Here is a 21,216-nt window from a genome sequence, read left to right on the forward strand (position 1 = left end):
GGCACGTGGAGCTGAGGACCGGCAGGACGCGTGGGACTGCGAGGGCTGGTAGGGCACGTGGAGCCGAGGACTGACAGGACGTGTGGAACTGCGAGGGCTGGCAGGGCGCGTGGAGCCGATGGCAGCAGTGTTTGAAAACGCAGGTGATCAATCGACGGGCTTCGGGAGTTTTCTGACTCGGTCGACGGAACAGGGCAGTGTCGTGTCATCCATTTATTGTCACAGTGTGTCAGGGGCAGGACAGTGATGGGGTCGATAGCCCTGGGACAGGTTCAGGGGCATCAGTTGCCACATAGGCCCCAAGACTGGCACGTGGTTTTGCCGTAGCGGCGTGCCGCCATTTTGGACGTTAGTTCATCGGGGGCCCGGCAGAGGCGCTGCGTCGTCGGGTCAACGACTTCCGGAAGCGCAGTTCGGCAGCTCGCCGACAGAAGCGCTGTGGTAGCCAGCGGTGGCGTAACTCGCGAGTCAGCACGGCATCAGCTGATCGGCCGGAGAGGAGTCGAGCCGGCCGACTGGGCGGCCGGGCGCGAGCCAGCTGGTCGGAGCGTGGGAACGACTGAGTGCCGTGCGCGAGACAAAACAGCTGATCGGACCGTGGGAAAACAGCTGAGATCAGTGCGCCGGATCGAACAGCTGATCGGGACGTGGTAAAGCTGAAGGGATGGCGCTGCCGGGAATGCATCTGCCCACGGTGGCACCCTATCATACAGGGGAGGACTTTCAAAGGTGGGTGAGAAGCATAGAGCGGTATTTGGTGGCCGTGAACATAACTGATACCAATCAGAAGTGTGCAGTGCTCCTCCATCTGGTTGGGCCGGACGTCGCAGATCTCAGCGAGACGCTGCCGGACGAAGACGCGACGGGAGATAACTTTGAGAAAAAAACTGAAGAAGAAGCTCACGGCGTACCTGTCGCCGGTCAAAAGTGCTGTGACTGAGCGAGCTGCATACCACCAAATGAAAATGCAAGGTGGTGAGGAATTCGAACAGTTCCTCGGGCGACTCCGGATTCAGGCACAGAAATGCGGCTATACAGTGGCTGAGTTGGACAGGGAAGTTCGGGCCGGTGTGTCGTCGGAAGCAGCCCCAGGCTGAGAGAAAAGCTACTGCAGGAGGCGGCGGCCAAAGGAGACGGGCTGACGCTCGCGAACGTCCGGCAGACAGTGCGGGCGTACCGAGACATGCGTCAGCTGAGCGTCCAGCTGAGAGAGACTCAGCCGGCAGTCACAGGAGTCGACTGTGAGGGGACGGCCGTGAATGCAGTGCGGGCGGACCGGCCACAACGGCCACAGCGAGGCCAGTGTTTCCGGTGCGGATCCAGACAGCATTGGAAGGGGGACTGCCCGGTCGGGGTGCAGGAGCGTGGCGCTGCCGACCGGCCATCGTCCGGGGATAATGGACGGCGTGAGGAGCGGCGGCAGCAGGGACAGACCCGCCGTCCCCCGCCCGTCCGACGCTGTTTCCGGTGTGGGTCGGACGCCCACCTACAGCGCCGCACAGTGGACCATGTGACTGAGACTGAAGGAGGTGTGCCACGGCGCCTCGAGGACATTCTCCTGCAAATCAACATCCCGAGCGAGAGGGATGGCCTGCCACTCATCACAGTGAGGATCAACAGTCAAGACATCATGATGATGATCGACACCGGCTCGCCGGTGACAATCGTCGGCAGAGATGTCAAGATCCCGGGACTGCGTATGCGGGCATCGGAGCTACGTCTGCAGTCCTACACCGGCCAGACGGTGCCCCTCCACGGAGAGGCAACAGTGGAGGTGGAACACGCAGGCCAGGCCCGGTCACTGCGACTGGTGATATGTGACCGACAGGGGAGCGCGCCGCTGCTGGGACGAGACTGGCTGCGCCAGCTCCGACTAAACTGGCGAGTGGTTAGCGTGGTCGGCCGGCCGGGGGACGCTGACGGGAGAACCACGCAGGAGTCTGGCGCGAAGACGACGCTGGAGTCGGTCGTCAAGGCGCACGAGACAGTGTTCGACAATCGGGCGATCGGCAATTCGACAATGTGGACAATCGGGCTCCGTCCCGGATCCTGAGCCCCGAGCGCGACCTCCCCGGTCTGACCGCGGCACGTCTGCAGCGGATCGCCATGGAACTGGCAGCATACCAGTACAGCGTAGAGATACGCAGAACGGCAGACATGGCGCTCGCGGACAGTCTATCGCGGATGGCGCTGCCGTGCAGCGGAAACGAGCGGGCGGAGGCGGACAGGGAGGTGGCGGGAGTCCACTTGTTGTTCATGGACGGCGCGGGGGCGCTGCTGACAGCCCGCGAGATCGAAAACGCCACCCGGCGCGACCCGCTGCTGGCGGAGGTGCTTATGTATATAAGACACTGGACGGCCGACAGAAACGGAGCCGGAGTTGGCGCCGTTCCGACACCGGGGGGCGGAGCTTTCCACAGACCACGGCGTAGTACTGTGGGGAGGCAGAGCGGTAATACCCCAGAGGCTGCGGTCGCGAGTGCTGCATGAGCTGCACACCGGACACCTCGGCAGCGCCAAGATGAAAGGAGTGGCGCGCCGGTACGTGTGGTGGCCGGGAATGGACACAGAACTGGAGGCACTGGCGCGGGATTGTACCGCATGTGTAGAAAAGCGAGGAGCCCCGCCACGGAGCGCGCTGCATACCTGGGAGCCGACTGGCGGCCCGTGGGGACGAATCCATGTGGATTTTGCCGGGCCGTTTCAGGGCTCCCGCTTCCTCGTGGTACGTGACAGTTTCAGCAAATGGCTGGAGGTGTGTCCGATGAGAGACACGGGCACAGAGAGCACGGTCCGGGAGCTGTGAGCCATGTTCGCTCGTTTCGGTATACCACGGCAGCTTGTCTCCGATAACGGACCTCAGTTCACAGCGTCACAGTTCGCGGAATTCTTGAGTGAGAACGGTGTACGACACGTCAGAGTAGCACCATACCACCCGAGCAGCAATGGGGCTGCCGAACGAGTGGTTCAGACCGTTAAGAACGGCCTCAAGGCGGCGCTGAGGGACGGGGGCTCCCTGTCTCGCCGGCTGTGCACGTTTCTGATGGCATACCGCGCGGCGCCGCAGCAGCATCAGATCCCGGAGGCTCACAGCTCTCTCGGGGAGAGAGCAGAGGAGGAGGAAGAGCGACCGGCACCGGCCAGGGAGGAGGCAGGTGGTCGCGACCAGACCAACACGGAGCCGGAATCAGCTCAACAGAACCGAGCTCCTGACGGGCCGGACGCCGAGTACCAGCAGACGGAGCAGCCGCGCGCCGTCAGCGCGCCGCCCCTGCGGACGGGGCAGGCACGCACGGCCAGCGCGCCGCGTCACGAGACGCAGCCGCGCCGATCAGCGCGCACCATCCGACCTCCGCTGCGTTTCAGGCTGTAGGGAAGCTCCAGTATGGGGGCGGAGGGTGTTGTATCGTAGCCTCGACATCGTGGTTGTAGTTCATGGGCGCATCGCGAGTGGCGCCACTGTCGGGCGTTGGGAGGCAGTCGGCCCGGCGGAGCCGCCGTGCCGTGCGTTTGGTTGTCCATGCTTTGTAAATGGAACTCACGTTAACATTAATAAACAGATTGGAGACACAACAGATATATTCTTCCAAAACTATGCCTTTGTTGCAGGCGAAACATCTTGCATTATGCCAACCTGTGAAGAAAGTCAGCAACATTCTGACAATCTTAATTCTGTCTTTTCAATTAAATGGAAGACACAAAGATTGATGTTAATTTGCACATTGTTTCCAAACCCCAGTTTGCAGCACTACCTAGTTGACAAACCGAGAAGACTCATTTTCGATTGACAAAGCCGTTGGTAAATTAAGCATATTTATTGAATATCAAAGCTAATTCTGATGCCAACTCTGACAACGACTGTAACTGAAAATCACCTGGTCATGCAGGGTGATCCAAACTGTCAGATATGTTATGCTAAATGGTCTTTACACATTTGGTCTTTACGCAGCACTCAACTTTACTCAGGAACTAAATACACCGGAACAGTGCTAGAGTCCTGTTTCTCATTTTCAGTATCTAATTTCAGTATATCATCACACATGCATCTAACAAACCCAATCTTAGTGGTGCCAAAGAAGAGATCCACGACACTCAGGGGCGGAAACAATGACTGCTTTTAATAGAAAATTGGCTGACAAGTCTGGCCTAACCACACAAGATCAATAAAAATGTGCATGTGTATTCATTCGCACATTTACCTCATTTATTCCTCATACAATTTGGGTACATACAAACCGCCAAGGACACTGTCATTCCAACGTTAAACAGCCCTGTCGAAAGGCCGCTCTAGACGTGAGGTAAAGCTTTGAAGGTGTTTCAAATGGGGAGCAGCATGACTACGCACAAGCAATTTCAACCACTTGATATGCACCAGAAGGTCTATGAACCTAGTTCATATCAACACATGGTTTTATCGAAGGCTATCGAACGGTTTTATCCGTGTCATCAAGCAATTACGTCAGTAATGCGCTAGACCTGAACAAATATCAAGTTCTTCTTGTGGTGGTATTCTTCTTCATGTCGTCTTAAGCAGAAATTATAAATGCTCTTGAGAGGTGAGGAAATGAAAAAAGGACTAGCCGCACCCATTCTCTCTTTATGTGGGTACCTTAGGTACATTTATAAGAGTGTATTTAGGTTCCTATGCTTTTATGTTTGCCTTTGGTATCTGAGGATTGAGTGGCAAAAGCGAGTCGGAAATTGGATATGGGATCGAAGATACTGCATCGTCCAAAATCCTTCAAGGACTGCATTCTGTCGGATTTTCATCAGCATGGCGTGTTTTTTTTGTAGGGATCCACGTCTTTACGGCCGAGTAAGGTGGAAGTGGGAGAAATAGAAGAGGGGAGCATAAGATCGTTGGCTCAGCTGCGATTTGTCCGCGGCCCGAGAAGTCGAGGCCCTCAACGAAATGCGATCTTAAGGCCCTGAACCACGTGGCGATCTTATGACCATTGGACGGCTCGGTTGACGTATAAACTGCTTACAAAAAAGAATGCATAGAAATAAAAGAAAGAAGCAAACACAAAATATTTGGGGAAGTTTTGCTGCATTTCCATTGCTTTCATCCAACATATGATCGACAATGTAGGTTTTCGTGGCCTCAGCTTCCCTGCTCCAAATTCTTGTTTCTTGCTGTTCTTGAAAGCTAGTTGTTGAGCTACAGTAAATATAAACGTATATATAAAATAATGTTATAAATCTATTTCTCATCACCTCTGACATTTGGTAAGACAAAACATTTTTTACCAGAACATTGATAGCTGGGCTATTTTGCTCAGCACGACTTCTAACACCGCTGTTAGCGGTTGCTAGGATACGCTTGTACGAAAAATATATGCTTACCGGGCTACTCTGTTTAGTATTTAAGCGTACGAAACGCATCGGTACTAAACACCGTTTCCCTCTTAGCAACGATACGTACTAAATATTCTCGGGGATGTGTTGTACGAATCGGTACTAAACACCGCTTCTCCTCTTAGCAAAGATACGTACTAAATATTCTCGAGAATGTATTGAAATGACTTGCCATCACATGGAGAATAAAAACTAAGAAAAAAATTGTAGGCTATGGCAATGACCAGACACTAAGAAAATAACACAAACGTGCAGCATCACTAGGTGATTTTATCGCAGCCTGAGACCGCGATTGCGTCATATTATAAACCCGCTGGTCTTCTTTCAATGCTGTCTACCGTTTGCTACCCTTATTACCGTCAGCTGGAATGACTCGGGCGGCTGGCTAGTAACCAATCAACTCCGAGATGGGCTGCTCATGGTTCGTATTGCATCGCGTCTACCATCCGCATAGATTGTGATTGCTATTGGTGTGGCAAGCTTCTTCAAGACCCGTCTACTTTTAGCAAAAGGTATTGTGTATGTACATGGCTGCGTCCTGATACGACATTTCGGTTTGGACCTAAATCCTAGAACCGCAGGTTTTGATGATCTCATCGGTGGGTGGGCTGGGTCAATTCTGTAAGTGAACGGACAGGAGGATAAGGATAAGGTGTCGCGTAGCGAGATGCTGCTCATAACTTCCTCATTTTAATAAGGCTTAGATTGTGTTTCTAGTCTTTCTCCTTTTCTTGGGGTTAGTCATGCTCCATGAATAAAATTTTCGGTCAGGTGCAGGCACAAATTATGTAATTGTAGACAATGAAATAACATTTGCTGTCTTTACATAACTTGTTTTTAGACAGATTAGTGCTTTTGAGTTATTTGCAGTTGCTGACATTTGAATGTAATATTGAGCCTTTGGTATATCTGACATGTTTTATGCAAATCAGTAAGAGAGTATCACAATGATTGTGAATAATAACAGAGTTTGGAATTTGGTGCATATCTCATAATGTCAGGAGCAGCTGGTTGGTGTGTTCCATTTAGGGATGTTTTCATCCCATAGGCTTCAGGTGTGTATGAGACCACTGTAAGTAACAAGAGAAGGACAGGTCATGCTTGAATGTTCTGACAAGCTGGTGGATTGAGCCATTCGATGTTTCTTCCATTTTATATCAATTGTTTGTACTATGATTTGTGGGGTAAGTCATCGGTCAGTTGCCTGGTCTAAAGTGCTCTCAAATAAGTCATTGTCAGTTTAAACTTTGATAAAAGCTAGTTGTGTGTCCTTTTAGATGTTTGGATGCCATTCAATGGTCACCTCATTTGATCTAGTTTTACAGATTTAGGAACTTTGATAGTTTTAAGTTAGGATTTTGGCTAAATTATTTCATTCTGAGACATTGTGACATGTGCCCAGGTGGCTGGTCAAATTCCCTTCACTCAGGTGGGTTTGGGAGGGCAATTTGACCTCCTCCTGAGATCTCAGAAACTAAGAGTGCTAGGGACCAAAATCATACAAGACTGCTTTGAGGTTTACATTTAAATAAACTTTGCAGATCACTGTAGGCAGCATGTTCTGAAAAAATTAAACAAAATATTGGCCTGGGTCATTGAGGTCAGTGACATATTTTGGCCTTTAAGATGCCCATGAAAGATATGTAGTACAGTTCTTGTAATCATTGAATTTGATATCAGTGCCAGAAATCCCATACAGTAAGCTATAAAGTGATTATCAGGTTGGTTTTGGCCTTGATCTGACCTTCATACCTGACCATAGGTTGATGGAATTTGTTCATTCAATTGTTTTGTATCCTTGGAATTTATCAGATGTATGGCTCAATCTAACATTCTGTCATTGCATCAGGTTGAACAATTCCATAGAAATTGTTTTTGCTGAATCCACAACCTGACTTCGACCTCCTGTAAGTCAGCAACCTGACAGGATGCATCTAATCATGTGATCAGCTATTCAATTGTTTATAGCTATGCAAAATTTGGTGCAGCTATGCTGCACCATCCAGAAACCTGTGGAGGAGATAAAATTCACCCCCAATCAAGCATATAATATTTTCAAGCAGTGGGTCATATACTGCCCTTTGTAAGATAGATACTGTCCAGACCAGAAGTGCTCAGCTACACTTAAGTTGTGTGGTGTGCTTTTTGGCCCAGTAGTATTCCAGCAATATTTTAGCCCATGCAGACTCATATTTGCAACAAATTGCAGCATATAGAGAGGCAATGGTTTCAAGGAGTAAGCATCATAGAAGTGATTTGAAATACAACTCCCAAAAGTTGTTTCAAAGCAAAATTATTTTGAAAACTCAGCACAGTTTAGTGCAGACTAAGTTTCAGTTTGTTTTTCCACTTTGGCACATGTGCCAGAATCAGTGCATTCTTGCACTAAGGCATACTAGGTTGGTAGGGTAGTCCACAGAAAATGTGAGGTAAAACTAACTGCCCATGCTCATGTTGTAGAAATAGGCTGAAAAGAGACCCAACACATACTGTGCCATGTAGCTTTGTAATGACTAAACAGCAAGCACAAAAGATGAACATTGTATTTGCACCATGAACATTTATTGCGGCGTCAGTGTTGTGATAAGTATCTGATTTTGCGGACTCTCAAATATACATAAAACAGTATTAAAACCATATATACCTCACACATAATTGATGGGCCAAATAGTGCTCAACATGGTAATCATAGGCCATATTCCATCCATTCATTTGCCCTTTTTCTATGTCCACTTACCCCTCCCACAGTTTGTTTTGTCACCTGTGGAGATATGCCACTGCTGAAATCAAAGACCTAGGAGTGAGGTGCAGTTCAAAAATAATGGCTGCTTTTTAAACATTGCTTAAGTAAAACTTGTCTGTGTGCACTATTCTTGATGGTGATCATGTGCTATCCATGACTAATAAAAGCCATAAATTTATACCCCTACAGGTCAACCCTTCATATCCATTAAGTCACAGTTTTTACTGATGTACTAGATGTCACAATTAATCTTTTTTATACTGTTGCGTTGGATGTCATGGTGACTACGTTTTCTGCTTTGGAGCAGTGTTCAGTTATCAAATTTCTGTCTGCGAAAGGACAGCCTGCATGTGAGATTCAGACAAGAACTTCTGTCAGTCTGCAGTAACACCACTCTGAGTGGTGGTCCAGTCTGAGAGTGGGTGGGCAAGTTTGAAGCCGAAAGAGAGGGCCACAGTGACCTGTGGCGTGCTGGGCAGCCTTGGACCCCATTAACCACCGAGGATGCTGCCTGCGGAAAAGCCTTTGTCAAAGATGACAGAAAAATCACCACTGATGGGATAGCTGGGCATCTTTGCCTCTTCCTTAGAACTGTTTGTCACATGATGACTGACAACCTTGCAGTGATGAAGGCTAAGGCAATATGCGTCGCCCCTCCCCGACCTGGGTCTTCATTCAGGGTGATGTCCACCTCATTAGGTCAGTTGGTTAGAGCGCCTGCATGTCGATCTGCCCGCCCGTGGCGGGTAAGTTTCGAGTCACCTTAGACGTTTGCTATTTGGCCTTGACAAGTGTGACCTGCGGCCGGTGGCAACGGTCGCACTGAAGGTCAGGTGACGTCAGACGGTGGGACGAACCGTGCCGAGCATGGTGGCACGTTAAACTTTCGCCGCCTTATTCTACCGCCTACATGGCATGCATGGCCAGGTGTTATGGGTAAGGTTCACACAACAAGCACCGCATAGCGTCAGCTCTGATCCCAGAAATCCATCCGATCAAACGGTTCGGATGAAATCTTGAAAATGGGTGCCCTATCAACTGAATGAATCAAAGGCAGAGCTGCTAACTGACGCATGCCAGCCACTTCTAGGATGTCATCTGGCTGACCCTGGCAATTTTTTAAGCCTTGTCATCACAATGAAGGAATCATGGATTCCACTATAGGATACAGAGACGAAGATGCACTGGAAGCAATGGAAACTTGTGGTTTTGCGCCACAAAGGAAGTTCTGACGGTCCAAGTTCACGAATATGGCCCTCTAAGCCTTTTCTAGGATTTTGGGGGCATCATCCAGGCCCATTGGCTATGCATGCTACAATTGGATCACAGAAGGTTGCAAACATGCCCAGTCTGAACATATTTTTGGCATACAATTGTTTTACATTGGAAGCAGTATACTTTTGCGCTCCTCACTGAGTGTTTTTTTTTTCTGGGTCATGCTGACCGCTGGGCAGTTTAGAGTCAAAACGGGGGTCGGCCGGTGTAGGGTCGACAAGGTCGGGGGCATAAGGTCAGGAATCCGTGCCGAGTATTGTGGCGCGTGAAAAGGAGCGTTTTACAGTCGGAGATATTGAAAGAATCAACAGATATGATGAAATAAGCTCATTTATAACTTTTGGTATACTTTTAAGCTGAAGAGACCGCTCTAGACAGCAAAGTTGCTCTGGTTGGTAAGTATGCTTCTGAATACGCCATTGTTTGATTACGACACCGTACCGTGCGCAGCATTGATTGAGAGCCAATTGACAATAGCCAGTTGACGGCCGTTATGTCTGGAAATTGTGCTCACAAGCGTTTGATATGAACTACTCAATTATATTTTCATTGGCCTTGATCCCCACATGGTTAATGAAATCGCAGAATTTGAATGGCATGCTGTCATGCATGTGTGGGTGATCTTGAAATAGTCTGTACATTTCGCGGTGTGTAGCTCAGAAACTAGAGGGGTATAGGTTTTAAGAAGAGCATGGCTGTGAACTGCAGCGAAGCATCTTCAAGATGGCTGTTTAAGCTCAAAACCAGATGCTGTCATTGAACTGTGGTTTTACGATCAGACGGTGGGAGTCAGGGTTAACACAACACACACGGCTGTGTATCCAGTCAAGCCCACATGCTTACGGCATCACGGCGTGCGGCTTGTTTCTGTCGTTTCAGCTCCGGCCATTGAGCCTGCCCAGCCATGGCGTCCCACCGTGCGTGGTTGTCGGCGGCGCAGCTCTCGCGACAGTTCTTCAACTCGGCGCGCTATGTGCGACCCAACTCGGTCGTGCCGGACAGCTCGGATCGGTCGGCGCCGGCGCACCCGGCCGTCAGCCCGCTGTTACCGCTCTTCACATGCGTGCCGCCGCCGCCGCTGGCGCCCCCCGCCCAGCACCGTTGCCTCTCCACTTACTTGCCGCCGGGCAAGAAGTTCCGTGAGGGCGAGAACGAGTTCGCGCACGAGGTGATGTCCGGCCTGCCGGCGTACCGCCGCACGCTCCACTACCACGTGCTGGGCGAGGAGCGGGCAGCCGGCGAGGCGGCGGCGCCGGGCCGGCCGGCCGGCTGGGGCGCCCAGGCGGCCCACTCGCTGGTCAGCGCCCTCAGTCGCCTCAGCGTGTCTCCCGGGCCGGCAGCGCTGCCTGAAGACGGCGCGCCGGAGACGGACGGAGCGCTGGCGGCGCGCTGCAGCCAGTACTCGGATGACCAGATCGTGCGCCTGCTGGCGGCGCTGCTGTCGTGGCCGCCGAGCTCGCAGCTGGACGCGCTCAGCTTCCGCCGGCTCTGGCAGGCGCTTGACGTCGAGTGCTGCCGCCGGCTGGCACGCTGGGACGCTGACCGCACGCTGCTGGTGGCCGACCTGTGGTACCGGCTGCAGGTCAGCCGGCTGACCCGCTACAGCGGCCTCATGCTAGAGCGGCTGGGACGCCAGCTGCGCCAGCTGACACCGGCCCAACTCGTGCAGTACCTGTTCTTCGTCAACCTGTCGCGTCGCCTGGGCTCCGTGAAGCAGGTGGGTGCCGGCGGGGCGGGCTCACTGCTCGAACCGGCCACTCGCCAGTCAGTGGTTTGTGGCGCGAAATGATAATCGGGTCAGATTGTCGATTCGGAAGCTCGTTGTCGCCAAAACGTACCCGAGTTCTGATGGTTCTGCTGGTTGGTGTGTGCCGTTGATAGCCCAAAGAAGTCTGAGCTTCTACGATTCCATGCGTATATAATTGAAGCATTATGCGAGGCGTGATGCAAATGAAAACGCCGCCGCTCCGTTGTAGCGAGGCTGGGCAGCATGACACTCGGCACGACTGAATGTGAGATGTGGCAAATAGATACTGTACACCTGTGTACGACCTTGAGAAAATCCCTTCTTTATTATAGGTCACTATTTACTCAACACTCACTTTCATGTCACCACACACTATCCATAGCCGCCAACTATTTATACCGTCTCTCTTTCTCCCTCCCTGTTCCCCTTCCTCTTTCCCTCCCCATCCTCTCTTCCTACCCCTCCGCCCTGCCCCTCCCCCTGTCTCCATCTCTCCCTCTCCCTCTCCCTCTCCCTCTATGTCTCCCTTTTACTCTCTCGTCCTCTCGCACGCTCGCTCAGTGTTGTCACCACCACGCGACGTATAACAACAAACAAATGTTATAACAAACTAAAACACTAAAACTAAACAAACTAAAAGACCGAAGAACAGAGTACATTACGCACTTGCCACGACTTAGCTTGTATGCGGAAGAAATCGGCTATCCAAAAATAAAAAGTGTGGCTGGAAAATCCATTATTTTCAGGGCATAATGTTGTGTCCAGTTTTGAGAGGTATCATTCTGGAAGACTGAATTTTGGGATGCGCATAGATGAATAATATGACGGGAATGACGTGCCAGATGCACACAAACATAGGCGAGTGGTACGTGGCATCATTCCCACGTTTCCCTCCGAGAGGTGCCTGAATGATGAGCAAAAAAAAAAAAGAAAAAAAACGCCACGAAGTGAAGTTTAATTGTAATAATCGTTTCATAGAGTACTTGAATTAAATAAAGTGTTCAAGTTGGAAGTAAATATCATTATATCCCAGGCAGTATTCAAGTAAATTAACCATTTAAGCTGCCTACCGGTACCAACTTAACATTCGTTGACTTGTGGTTTACGCGTGCAGATGCAGTGTTTAGGTTCTGCGATAAAGGATTGTGTCATTGCACAAATTACGCTCTGGTTGCTTTTGTTTTGGTGGGACATGGCCCAAAAGCTTGATCATGCGGAGTCAACGCTGACAAAGCTGTAACCGGTAGGGGCTGTGTCGTCGAAGACGGCTCCTCAGCGGTTGGGATCTGTCGCCTGGGCGCCGCGCGAGCGAGTTGGGCGCCGGGGGGGGGGGGGGGGGCGGTGGACACGCCCGCGCCCCTCCGTCTGCCGTGGCTGGACTGGCGGTGGCCCGAGCGCGGTGTCGCGGGACTCTCTGCTCCCGGGTACGACACTGCTCGGGCTGGCCGGCCGGCGCGTCTTGGCCACATCGGGCCACTCTGACCGCCGTTCTGTGGAGGCTGACTCGCCGGCGGCCGGCTGACTGGGTGCATGTTCCTTGTTAAGCATGTGGTCTGGTTAGTAAACAGGGAAGGCGCTCACTTGGGAAAGCGATCGGAGATAATCCCAGCGGATCGTAATCCCGTATCGGTGATGTCATTGCTCTCCGCCAGGCGGTGCTGATGCAGTGCTGTGTGATAGTTTGCGCTTTTGACTTTTGTTTTGTCTAGGTACATGAGTATCTACCCAGTCTCCCGTTCAAAGTCGATTGAAATTGGGTGGGTAGAAAAGAGGGTTGGTATGTGAAAATCGTGAGAAAAAAAATACGTTGAAATATAGCGGGAGTAATTTAAAGACCGCAGCCTAAACCAAGCATGCTCAGTTTCACCGTTCCCCGGGGGATAAGCTGGTGTCAGGTTATCTTCAAATGTGTTTATGCATAATGCATAGGTGCTTGGTAAATGTCTTCAATTACAGATGCGTGATAACCAGTTTGACTGGGGATTTCTTCTCACCGTCCCCCGTAGTTTCGAACATTTTCTTGTCACTACCCAAGAGGCGACCGAGGCTTGCGCTGCCCGCGTGCACCCCTGTTTCATGTGCATGCACATGACTTGTTCGCAGCCTGCACATGCGTGGATGGTGTGTTTACACAACCAGGTAACGTCAAGCCTCGCAGTGCGGAATAGTTCTCCTCTGCTCAGCATTCATGGGCGTAACGCCACGATACGGTGTTCAGCGCGTCGCGCTGCGCTGGGCTGATGTTCGGGGACGGGCTCGGTTTGCCTGCCTGGGGCTGGCTGATAGCGTCAGGACGATCAGCTGATGCCGGCTGGTATCGGCCGCCACCTGTCTGATACACGAGCGGCTGGGAAGCCGGCGCCGCTGTCGGCCCGGTCGTCTGATGCGGCTGGTGACCGGGCACAACGCTGACGCGATCGCGCAAACAGGGGTGACGCAACCTTCAGTGGGACCGGGAGCCGCCGTGCCGACAGTCTCCTGACGACGTGGACTTTGTGCTGTTGCCCCTGTCAACGGAAAATCGCTGCACTGGCCAGCGATATTTATCTCTGCTGTTGAAATGCTACCAACGGGGAATAGCTGGCATAAAACCTCTGTCGGATTCAACGGAATTGATGCTCAGGCTTGTTTGAAGCATCATGCTGCTCCAAGTTATTCGCTCATTTTTCCATACAGTCGTAGTTGGGCTGAAAGAATATGTTGTGTCCGTCCGTCCACTTTCTGTCCAATTCACTCCGCCAGTTGATGCAAAATAATCCGGGAAACAAAAGGCGCGAGCCAAGTGTCCTCCCCGTGCCCTGACAACGAAGCTGAGGCAGTCGTTCGGCGCAGGGCGCGCTAAATGTTTCAGCTGCACGATATCTCCCATTGACCTGCTGACAGTTCAACCATATTGCTATCTGTCGTTGCGCTTTAGGGAACGCCATGTGCCTCCTGGCAGCCCTGATCTATTCCCTGTTTACATCCAACTGAAATTGTTTGACTTAAGGACGTCACCAGCATGACAAGACGGCAGATGGCCGGAGATGGCAGAATGCACCAATCAAGCCTAGCGGTCCCCTGAGCACCTGACCGCGGTGACGTATTTCACATGGTGCAAGGTTCTATGTCTCGCGCTGGTCAACCTCCGATGACGATGACTCCGGCGGGCGCCGATGATTTGGTGTCCGAATCTGATGACTCCGTCGGATTCTGATGATAGGGTGTCTAGATCTGATGACTCCGTCGGATTCTGATGGTAGGGTGTTTAGATGTGATGACTCCGTCGGATTCTGATGGTAGGTTGTTTAGATCTGATGACTCCGGCGAGTGCTGAGGATAGGGTGTTCAGATCTGATGACTCCGGCGGGTGCTGATGGGCGTCCAAATCTGATGACTCGGGCGACTTCTGATGGTTAGGTGTCAGAATCTGATGACCACGTCTTGTTCCGACGGTGGGATGTCCGGATCTGCGACGGCTGTTGATCGGCGTGCTGCCCTTCGCAGTTTGACTTGGAGCGCAAGATCCTCGAGTGTCTGCCGATGCTGTCCGTGGACGAGCTTGGCATCATCTGTATGAGCTTCTTCAAGACACGCACACCTCTGCGATCGGACGAGCTGGTGGACGCCATCGTCTACAAGCTGCTGCACTGCGTGGAGACAGCCAAGCCCAAGACGGTGTGCGCCATACTTAAGCTGCTGAGGCTGAGCGTGCCGGCCAAACGCTGGCAGGTAAGAGCCGCGACTAAAAAATACGGCCAAGCGGACGTTTTGATGCATGTTGCGAGTGTTTTGTCAGTGTCCGTTCCGTGCACCTCCCCTCCCTGTGACGGTCAGTCGGTGGGATCGGGTAATACGGCCAAGCGGACGTTTTGATGCATGTTGCGAGTGTTTTGTCAGTGTCCGTTCTGTGCACCTCCCCTCCCTGTGACGGTCAGTCGGTGGGATTGGGTAATACGGCCAAGCGGACGTTTTGATGCATGTTGCGAGTGTTTTGTCAGTGTCCGTTCCGTGCACCTCCCCTCCCTGTGACGGTCAGTCGGTGGGATTGGGTAATACGGCCAAGCGGACGTTTTGATGCATTGTGCGAGTGTTTTGTCAGTGTCCGTTCTGCGCACCTCCCCTCCCTGTGACGGTCAGTCGGTGGGATTGGGTAATACGGCCAAGCGGACGTTTTGATGCATTTTGCGAGCGTTTTGTCAGTGTCCGTTCTGCGCACCTCCCCTCCTTGTGACGGTCAGTCGGTGGGATTGGGTAATACGGCCAAGCGGACGTTTTGATGCATTTTGCGAGTGTTTTGTCAGTGTCCGTTCTGCGCACCTCCCCTCCCTATGACGGTCAGTCGGTGGGATTGGGTAATACGGCCAAGCGGACGTTTTGATGCATTTTGCGAGTGTTTTGTCAGTGTCCGTTCTGCGCACCTCCCCTCCCTGTGACGGTCAGTCGGTGGGATTGGGTTGCCACTGGGCCCGTCCGATCGTGTGGTGACGGGTGTGCGCGGCGCGCGCAGGTGCTGGAGCGCGTATACGACAGGCTGCTGCCGCTGGCGGACGGCTTCAACTCAATGGTGCAGCTGCACCTGCTGCTGCTGGGCACGCAGGCGCTGGTGCACCACCCGGCGTCGGTGGTGCGCATCACTGCCCACCTGCACGGCCAGCTGGCCACCATCCGGCTCAAGGTGAGGGCTCCCTCGCCCGCCCGCTTCTGGCCGGCCGCTGGCGGCTGTCGCAGCTGAAGCGGGTTTGGCGGCAGGTTGGTCTCTAGGCCCGGGAGACGGCGTGCGGGTGGGAGGGTGGGGGGGGGGGGGGGGAGGAGGAGGCCGGACCCACAGCTGCTGAGTGGCACGCTTTCGCCCTGATATGACATCCGGTCCTGCGAAGTGTTCTGGGTTCCTGCGGATCATTCGTGAAGAACAAGTCCCCCGCGAGTCCGTGTAGGGCTGTACGGAGCTGTCCTTGGATGGCTTCCGGCCGTGAACGAGCGGTTAGCTCCAGAAAAGTCAAATTCCATGCGTATAAGCACGGTTTGCGCCGAGTTACAGTGGTGTGCTGTGCGCCAGTGCTTATCGGACTCCTGCCCCCCCCCCCCCCCCCCCCCCAGGGGGCTCCATGTGACGCGTGTGCTGCTCACACGTGCACCTGGCTGGCAGGACATTGAGCGGCTGCTGTTCACCACCATGCTGTTCAACTTCAATCCGGGCGAGGTGTTCTTCCGTGACGTGGTGTCGGAGCTGCGCGCCGAGCGGCGCGCCGACGAGAGGCGCTCCTACCCCAAGTGTCTGATGTCGTGCCTCATGTACCTGGCCTTCCATGGCGTGCACCCGGCCGACCTGATCGGCGCCGTCGTCAGCCCCGCCTTCGTGGCCGGCATTGACGGTGGGGAGCGCCGCCGCCGCCGCCGCCCGGGAGCGGAGCGGGGTGGGCGGGGAGGCGTGCCGGGTATGGCGGGAGAGTGGCTATTTGTGATTGGCTTCGTGGGAGCCGCGGACGACTCAGTGTTCGCGCTGCTACAGCGGGATGAAATGTTGGCGTGCTGCTGGGCGGGTAGACTGCGGACGGCGGTGGAGTCGGCCGGCCGTGCCAGCCGGTCGCTGCAGGTTGTGTTGTTCAGTCGCGTCGGACGCGTACTGGGAGCGGCCGCGCGGTCTCGGCGGCCGGCCGGGCGGCTCGAGCAGCCGGTCAAGCTGGCAGCCGGCCGAGTGGCGCGCGGCGCCGAGCATGGCCCGGGCTGACGGCCGGCCGCGCCCCGCCCACAGACGCCATGCTGTCGTCGTACCGAGGCCTGGAGCGTGAGCTGACAGCGCTGAGCTGCACGCTGGAGCTGGAGCTGCCTGGCTTCACGTCGCAGCTGCCGCAGCGGTACCAGCAGAACCAGCTGGTGGTGAGTGCTCGCCGCCGGTCGGCTCCAGGCCAGTCGCCCGCGAGCCTCCGACCTCCGGCTTGGATCGCTGTCACTGCGCACTGTACACATCGGCCGTGTCCGATGGCCGTACCGCTGTGGAGTCGGCGATGTGCAGCTGGCGCATCACATGACATATCTGAAGCCATTAAATCACTCCTATAAGCCAGGGGCTTGCACAGACCTGCATACCAGCATTCTGCACGAAAGCAGTCCAAGTATGTACCATAACAGACCTGCTAAAATAAGCTTTTCGGTGGTCTGTATGAGCTAAATGTGAGTATGCAACGTTGCATGTAAGCCGGCCAGAGCAGCCTTGATCGGGGCGCCACAACAACAGGGATTTCTGTAACGCGTCTCTTTAAAAGCCGGCGGCTGACAAGTATTGCAGTCGAGCAGTCGAGACCCGGTGCCACCCAGACGACGCTGGTGTGCCAGTGGCATTCAGAGCAGTCCTGATGAGTGTTCCGGTGTACTGCTGAATGCCCTAGCGACGTTGTGACTGTCGAACGCCGACTTGATTGTGTGACTTAGCAATTCGCTGGGTCGAACAAGAGCTTCACTGTTGCCTCCTGGTCGAGGAATAGAGCTTAGTTTCGTCTTGGATAACAAAAGTATGTTTGCCAAGGTTCCGGCATCGTTGACTTTCAACTCAGTCATTTTTATACGCTTGCAACAGTGCCTGTGGGAGAGAACTGTGTATGATCCGTTTCGGCAGATTCGTTAAGATAAAAACACCCGTTACGGCTTATGCAGATCAAGAATGAGTCTTAAAAGCTGCAGTGTCATCTTTTACACAATTTTCAATTATTTTCGTGTCCCTAAACCAGGGGTGCGAAACATCATGGTGATATTTCCATCAGGAACTGACTATTTTCCCTATACTATAACCGGGTATTGTATGATCTGATTTTGCTGACCATATACCCCCCGCGGAGGCCTGGGCTGTGCCTAACCAGGTGTTTTCGCCATGCTCTGAGTCCTGCTCTGATGATCTGAGTCCTGCCCTGATGACTTGAGTTCTGTCCTGACGATCTGAGTCCTGCCCTGATGACCTGAGTCCTGCCCTGATGACCTGAATCCTGCCCTGATGACCTGAGTCCTGCCCTGATGACGTGAGCCCTGCTCTGATGACCTGAGCCGTGCCCCGATGACCTGACTCCTGTTCTGATGACCTGAGTCCTGCCCTGATGACCTGAGTACTCCCCAATGACCTGAGTCATGTCTAATGACCTGACGGGTCCCGCGCCGCCTGTTACAGAAGCACATGGCGCGTCTGCCGCGGCCGGGCATGAGTCGGCTGACATTTGCTGAGACAACCCTCCTGGCGGTGCGTGCGGCGCTGCTCGAGCTGCTCGGCAGCGAGGACTGGCTGGCCATCATGCACGTGCTGCCCCACTTCGTCACGCCCGGTACGGCCGGGTCGGCCGCCAGCTCGGCCCCTGTCTGTGCGCCGGTCGGCGTGCTCGGGAGCCGCGGTTTGGCCGGGGCCTGGGAGACTGGTGGTGCTCCCCACCGGCCAGGTGTTGGCAGATGCCGACCTGCGTGGCATGTGCAGAGTACATGCCACGCAGGCATACGGGTCCGTTTTGGTGTGATCTGACGCTCGGGCAATTATGGCGTGCCTGGCGTGTCCTGGCCCGTCGGCAGGAGGGGTTATGCTTCCTGTCTGACCTGTCTGATATTTGCTAGCCTTTGTGTGACCCTTTGCAGAGGCTATCCTTTGTCTGATGTGGTCTGATCTGTCCTCGTGTCGGACGCTGCGATGTCTCTGACCGCGCGTATTCTGGCGACAGACGTGGTGGTGCGACTGGGCGAGGACGGCGCGCCGCTGCCGCTGCCGGCCGCCTTCCTCTCACAGCCGGCGTTCTCGGTGAAGCGGCCTCCGCCAGACACCGGCCTCTGGTGCTGCATCGTGGTCGGCGGCCGCAGCTGTTACACGCGCAACTACCAGCACCCGGTCGGCAACTTCCTGATGCGCCTGCGCCAGCTGCGCCGCGTCGGATACGCCGTCGTCGAGGTGCGTGTCCGGCGCGGCCACGTGCGGCAGAGCCAACTGTCCAACTGCCAGATGTGTCAGTTGCTGATGGGCGGTTAGCCGCTGTGAGATATGCGGGCCGGGTTGGTCCGGCCGGTAGCCAGCTGGGGTGGGCGCTGTGTTCCGCCGCGCTGACCGATCATCCCGTGACCGGCAGGTGCCCTGGTACGAGTTCCAGGATAAGACGCACCGTGTCAACTACCTGCGCCGCAAACTGCAGCGGCTGAGTGTGCCGACGCCGCCGGCCTTCCCGACGCTGCCGACCTTCCCGCCGCCGCCGCTGCCGTCAGCGCCGCGAGTCTAGAGCGATCGCCAGTGGAAGATTCTGGTGACGTGTGACGGTCGGCAGCCGGATCTGACTGTGGCTGTGGACGGCGGTGCGCGGAGACGGCCGACTGGAGGGTCTCGGACCGGGCGGTGTCAGTCTGAGGTGCCGGCCGCATGGCTAGGGGGAGAGGGGGGGGGGGGGGCGCTCCGCGCCCCCCCGGTCGTCAAAGCTTCCAGCGCGACGCTGGCTGGGCGCTGCTGGACAAGACGGCCAGTGACTCGGCTAGGCACAGCACGGGTCGTGCTGTAGGCTGAGCTGGTTGTGCCATACTTGACTGCGTTGTATACTTTGTGTTTCGATGCTTTCCGTAAGCAGCATGTTGAACCGGGACTTGGCGTGGGATGTTTGCTGTTCCGTTTTGACCCGTTTAGTGATGACGGCGGCGGCGAGCGCGATGTGCCGTCTCCGTCGAAGCCCTAATGTCCCCCTGGCAACGCACCCTGCGGACGACACATATTGCAGTGTGGTCGGCCACGGCGCTGCCTCCTGCCCGCGGCCGCGTGTAGCGGCGCTGCCCCCTGACCCGGTCAGCTGCGGTAAACGGACCCGGCCCTCTGTCGCTGACGGCGCTCGTGGTGGTGAGGAGGGTTATCCCACGGTGCACGCTCGTGTCGCGGCTTTGTTGTCCCGTCCGGCCGGTGCTGTGTGAGGCAGGTGGCGCGCCCGGTGCCCCGCTGGGTGACGACGTGAGCCGGCCAGTCGGATGCCAGTGCCTAGTCGCGAGTAGGCATCGTGTCATGAGCGTTGTGCCACCGCCGTAACTTGCCCTCTGTGTGGGGCTGAGCCGCGGACGATGTGTGATAGCTTTCCGGCTGTGACAGGGTTTTTGACGCGTCTATTCGTGTGTATGTGGCGAAGGCGGTGATACGGACAGCTGTTTTACGTCCTTGGACGGACAATAGGGTCTTGCTTTGATTATAGCCATGTGCCTGTTGTGTGCTCTGTACTCACATTGCACTCGTTTACCTTCGCTTTATCAGCGAAGTTCCAGCCGCTTTATCGTGGGACAGTGACGTAGAGAAAACTGTAAGATTTTTCGAACTGCATGGATTATGGTATGTTTCTCATCTGCCAGAGCGATGTTTTGCTCTGTGGACAATCAACACCGTATGACGAATGATTTCATAAACCCGAAAGCCATTAAGACTTTCAAGTGTGTAGCAAGATGTACAAAATATACTTTGGGCTCAATTACCTCTAACTCAGTCACAGGATCCCCTTGGTTCATGGATCTTGGATCACTTCTCATCAATCCAATCCTTGGGGCGTGTGAAGGCTGAGTTCCTCGGCCGGACTTGCTTTTGATGAAGATCGGACGACAGAGCAGTAACCTAGACAATACACCCAAAACATCAGGTGGGTCTCGAAGCCATGTGGCAGACCGGTGGAGATAATCTGTACAGACCGCGTCTGACAAACTGCAGCGTCAACCAAATCATGGATGACAGCCGCTTTTAGAACTGATCTGCACAGCGTTCGCCATGAAGGTTTGCTGGTGACAGGAACGTAACTTGGAACCCGATTGGTATTGCGTATAGGCCACATCGGATGCGTTGGATGGAGGGAGTTACTCAAGGGCCAAGCGTGGGGTGGCGATGGAGTTCGCGTTCTTTCCATGTTTCTCATTGTAACAGTTATCGTGAAGGCCTTTGCGCTGATGACTTCAGCAGTTAGTGCATCGGGCTATCATCTGGGTGGTGACAGAGTGATTTTCCTACTCGTACTGTTATGCATATGATGATGATGACCATCCTCAGCCCGTGTCATTCGCACAACACGATTTCTTTGTCCGCGCATGTACAGTCATTGTACAACCAATTAAGCAAAGGCATAGTTCGGTGACCTTGGGT

The 21,216-nt window shown here is 54.2% G+C and overlaps 1 protein-coding gene across 3 annotated transcripts; it reads left to right on the forward strand.

Annotated features, from left to right (window-relative positions):
• Positions 1-5,739: 5,739 nt before the first annotated feature.
• LOC119107703 (FAST kinase domain-containing protein 5, mitochondrial) lies at positions 5,740-20,557 on the forward strand. Of its 3 annotated transcripts, none has more exons than XM_037231240.1 (9): positions 5,740-5,870; positions 10,256-11,093; positions 14,610-14,834; positions 15,613-15,780; positions 16,252-16,477; positions 16,858-16,982; positions 18,262-18,412; positions 18,797-19,020; positions 19,196-20,557. In XM_037231240.1, the coding sequence occupies exons 2-9, from the start codon at positions 10,281-10,283 to the stop codon at positions 19,340-19,342; spliced, it is 2,079 nt and encodes a 692-aa protein (XP_037087135.1). In that variant the 5' UTR covers positions 5,740-5,870; positions 10,256-10,280; the 3' UTR covers positions 19,343-20,557. The 3 variants fall into 3 exon arrangements, with proteins under 3 accessions (XP_037087135.1, XP_037087136.1, XP_037087137.1); XM_037231241.1 differs by lacking the exon at positions 5,740-5,870 and adding an exon at positions 5,876-5,979; XM_037231242.1 differs by lacking the exon at positions 5,740-5,870 and adding an exon at positions 7,528-9,771.
• The last annotated feature ends 659 nt before the right edge of the window (positions 20,558-21,216 follow it).

The sequence above is a fragment of the Pollicipes pollicipes genome, unplaced genomic scaffold (genome assembly GCF_011947565.3).
Source record: "Pollicipes pollicipes isolate AB1234 unplaced genomic scaffold, Ppol_2.1 Scaffold_6686;HRSCAF=7923_pilon_pilon_pilon, whole genome shotgun sequence".
NCBI lineage: Eukaryota > Metazoa > Arthropoda > Thecostraca > Pollicipedomorpha > Pollicipedidae > Pollicipes > Pollicipes pollicipes.